Source organism: Microtus ochrogaster, unplaced genomic scaffold (assembly GCF_000317375.1).
Source record: "Microtus ochrogaster isolate Prairie Vole_2 unplaced genomic scaffold, MicOch1.0 UNK29, whole genome shotgun sequence".
NCBI classification, from domain to species: domain Eukaryota; kingdom Metazoa; phylum Chordata; class Mammalia; order Rodentia; family Cricetidae; genus Microtus; species Microtus ochrogaster.
Genome location: NW_004949127.1, coordinates 570,107 through 573,015, shown reverse-complemented (window position 1 = coordinate 573,015; position 2,909 = coordinate 570,107). Strand labels below are relative to the sequence as shown.

The 2,909-nt window shown below is 41.6% G+C and overlaps 1 protein-coding gene across 4 annotated transcripts in view; it reads right to left on the bottom strand.

The window, feature by feature from the left end:
* Positions 1–2,909, bottom strand: part of Rrm2b (ribonucleotide reductase regulatory TP53 inducible subunit M2B) — a 30,800-nt gene that overhangs the window by 20,909 nt on the left and 6,982 nt on the right. For 3 of the 4 annotated variants that reach the window (XM_005368112.3, XM_026789781.1, XM_026789782.1), the window contains exon 2: positions 2,068–2,223. In XM_005368112.3, coding sequence (XP_005368169.1) covers positions 2,068–2,223 — 156 coding nt within the window. The remainder of the gene's footprint in view (positions 1–2,067; positions 2,224–2,909) is intronic. The other variant, XM_013354116.2, reaches the window with a different exon arrangement.

Genomic DNA, 2,909 nt, shown 5'->3' with positions numbered 1-2,909 from the left:
ATCATCTATCTATCTATCACCTATCTATCTATCATCTATCTATCTATCATCTATCTATCTATCTATCTATCTATCTATCTATCTATCTATCATCTATCTATCTATCATCTATCTATCTATCATCTATCTATCTATCTATCTATCTATCTATCTATCTATCTATCTATCGTGTGTATGAGGGTGCAGGGTAGAAAAACAGATCACGTGTGTGCTATGACACATGTGTAGAGATCAGAGGAAAATTCAGGAGTGAGTCTAGGAATCAAACTGAGGCCTGGCACCAGGCTTGTTCAGAAAGTGCTTCTGTCCAATGAGCCATCTTGTCCGCCCAGATTTGGTCTCTTGACTGACAGGCATACAGAGCTAAAGACATCAATTCACAAAGACACAGCTCTCCAGAGACAGAGATGCTAGTGGATACATATACAGAGTGAGAGGGTACTATGTGCCTATCATAAGCAATGAGAAATAATTAAATAATAAAGACGACAACAATAGCAAGTATTGTCTAACCTATGTGGTGAGCTCACTCTGAAAGTGGAAAAAGTTACATTTATAGTAAGCAGCCAGTGGTTGCGCTGCCGCAGCAGCTGTGCTCTGCTAGACTGTGAACTCAGGCTCAAAGCTGCGTGTACTGCAGGGGGCCAGACTGCTCACAGGACCGCAGCTGTGTCCCGCCTCTAAAGCTATGTAGAAAGAATATGACAAACACCCTGGGTAGTTCTGTTTGTGTTTTTGCATATCGTAAAGGCAGTGTCACAGCTGAAATGCCTTTCTAAAGTAAATTATTGTGGCTAGTTTGTATTGAGAGTTGACCTCTCCCTGTGCAGTTTTTGTTCTAAACTTGTATAATAACAGTGTGTAAAGTGTCTCCCTTCTACACTGTAATAACTGCTTCAGCCTACCTTATAAATAAAGAACCACTAAAAACAAAAAAGCCAGTGAGGGTCCTTAATGTTTTCACCCTTCCACTTTTCAACAACTTTGTTGTTGCTGTTTCTTGTTTTTCTGAGCCAGGGTTTCTCTGTGTAGCTCTGGCTGCTGGAAATCTGTAGGCCAGGCTGGCCTCACACTGGGGATTCGCCTATGTCTGGCCTCTGCAGGGCTGGGGTGAAAGGTGTGAGCCACCACTGTCTCACTCTCACACTTCATCCTTTAAACATCGGCTGCAATTTTGTTTATTCTGCTGACCATACGTATAGACTGGTGTTAGGACTGGCGAAATGGCTCAGCGGGTAAAGGTGCTTGCTGCCAAAGGTGAGATCACTTCAATTCTACAAACACATGCACACATAAATAAATGAGTAACTATAAAGACAAACAAGCGAGCAAGCAAAAACCAGACTGGTCTTATTTAGTCACAGCAAACTAAGAATCTATTTAAAAAGAAAAAAAATATGGGTAGGCTGGCTGCAGGGATGGATCACTGCAGGGATGGCACACTGCAGGGATGGCTCACTGCAGGGATGGCTCACTGGTTAAGAGCATTTGCTGCTCTTGCAGAGGACTCTGGTTCAGTTCCCAACACCCAATGACAGTTCACACCCACCTGTGACTCCAGTTCCTGGGGACCTAACAATCTCTGCTGGTCTCTGAGGGCACCAGTAACACATGTGGCACACACACACACACACACACACACACACACACACACACACGCAAACTTATACACACAGAATAAAAATAAATAAATCTTAAAAATAGAAAATGGTCTTCTATTTTATGTAATATACTATATATTACACATATAGTATACTATATATACTTCTATAATATACTAAAAGTAAAGGCAAAGGGATTTTGACCATGGACTAACATGGTCAACCTTGGACTAACCTTGTCTCAGAAACAAAAGCAAAAATCTGGCAGAATAAGATGGCATTTCCTTGTACCAAGAAACTTATTTACAGACACTAAGCTAATTATGTTCAATTTAAGCTGAATCTATATTAATTCTGAGCCATATATTATTTAATGTTTCTTATGAGTACAAATATTTCGATGCCCTGTAAGGCAAGCAAGCACTGAACACACAGGAAGGAACACCGACACAGACATGCCACATACCTCCTCTGCAGTCCAGAAAGACGCCTGTGCTTGTTTATACATCTTCCAAATATCAGGGTACTGGATCGGAAAGATGACAAACCGGCGGGAACTCTTTCTTAGAAGAGGCTCTTCATTTGACCTCTCTGTGTTTTCGTTTGTATCTGAAGACAACTGCTTTAAAAAAAAATCAAAGTAAAAATACTTTTTTTTAAATGTAGAAATTTCTCTCTGACTCAAACTTAAATATACATCTGGGGAAAGTCTGAGAGATAGCACAGACTGGGGAAGAAGTCTGAGGTGCAGAATCCTTTCGGGTATCCAACCATTGGGTAACTTCACAGCACTCTGGAGGCAGAAGCAGACAGATATATCTGTGAGTTCGAGGCCAGCCTGGTCTACAGAGTGAGTTCCAGGGCAGCCAGAGCTACACAGGGAAATCCTGTCTTGATAAATAAATAAATAGCAAGCAAACAAACAAATAATTCATTAAAGTTACTTTCTGAGCTACAGTGACACTCAGAGAGGGAGAGACAGAGATAGACGCTCAAATACACCATTAGCTAGAACTGAGGACAAACAGAGAAGACGTAAGTCTCCAGTAGAGGTGTGTAGGGGCTGGAGAGATGGCTCAGTGGGTAAGAGCATTGCCTGCTCTTCCACAGTGGCTCACACCATCTGAAAGGAGATCTGATGCCCTCTTCTGGCCTGCAGGCAGACATGCAGGCAGACACACAGAATAGTGTATACATAATAAGTAAAATTAAAAAAAAAAGAAGTGTGTCGTGTGTGTGTGTGTGTGTGTGTGTGTGTGGTGTTATGCATGTGTGTGTATGTGGGTATGCAGTATATACATGAACAGT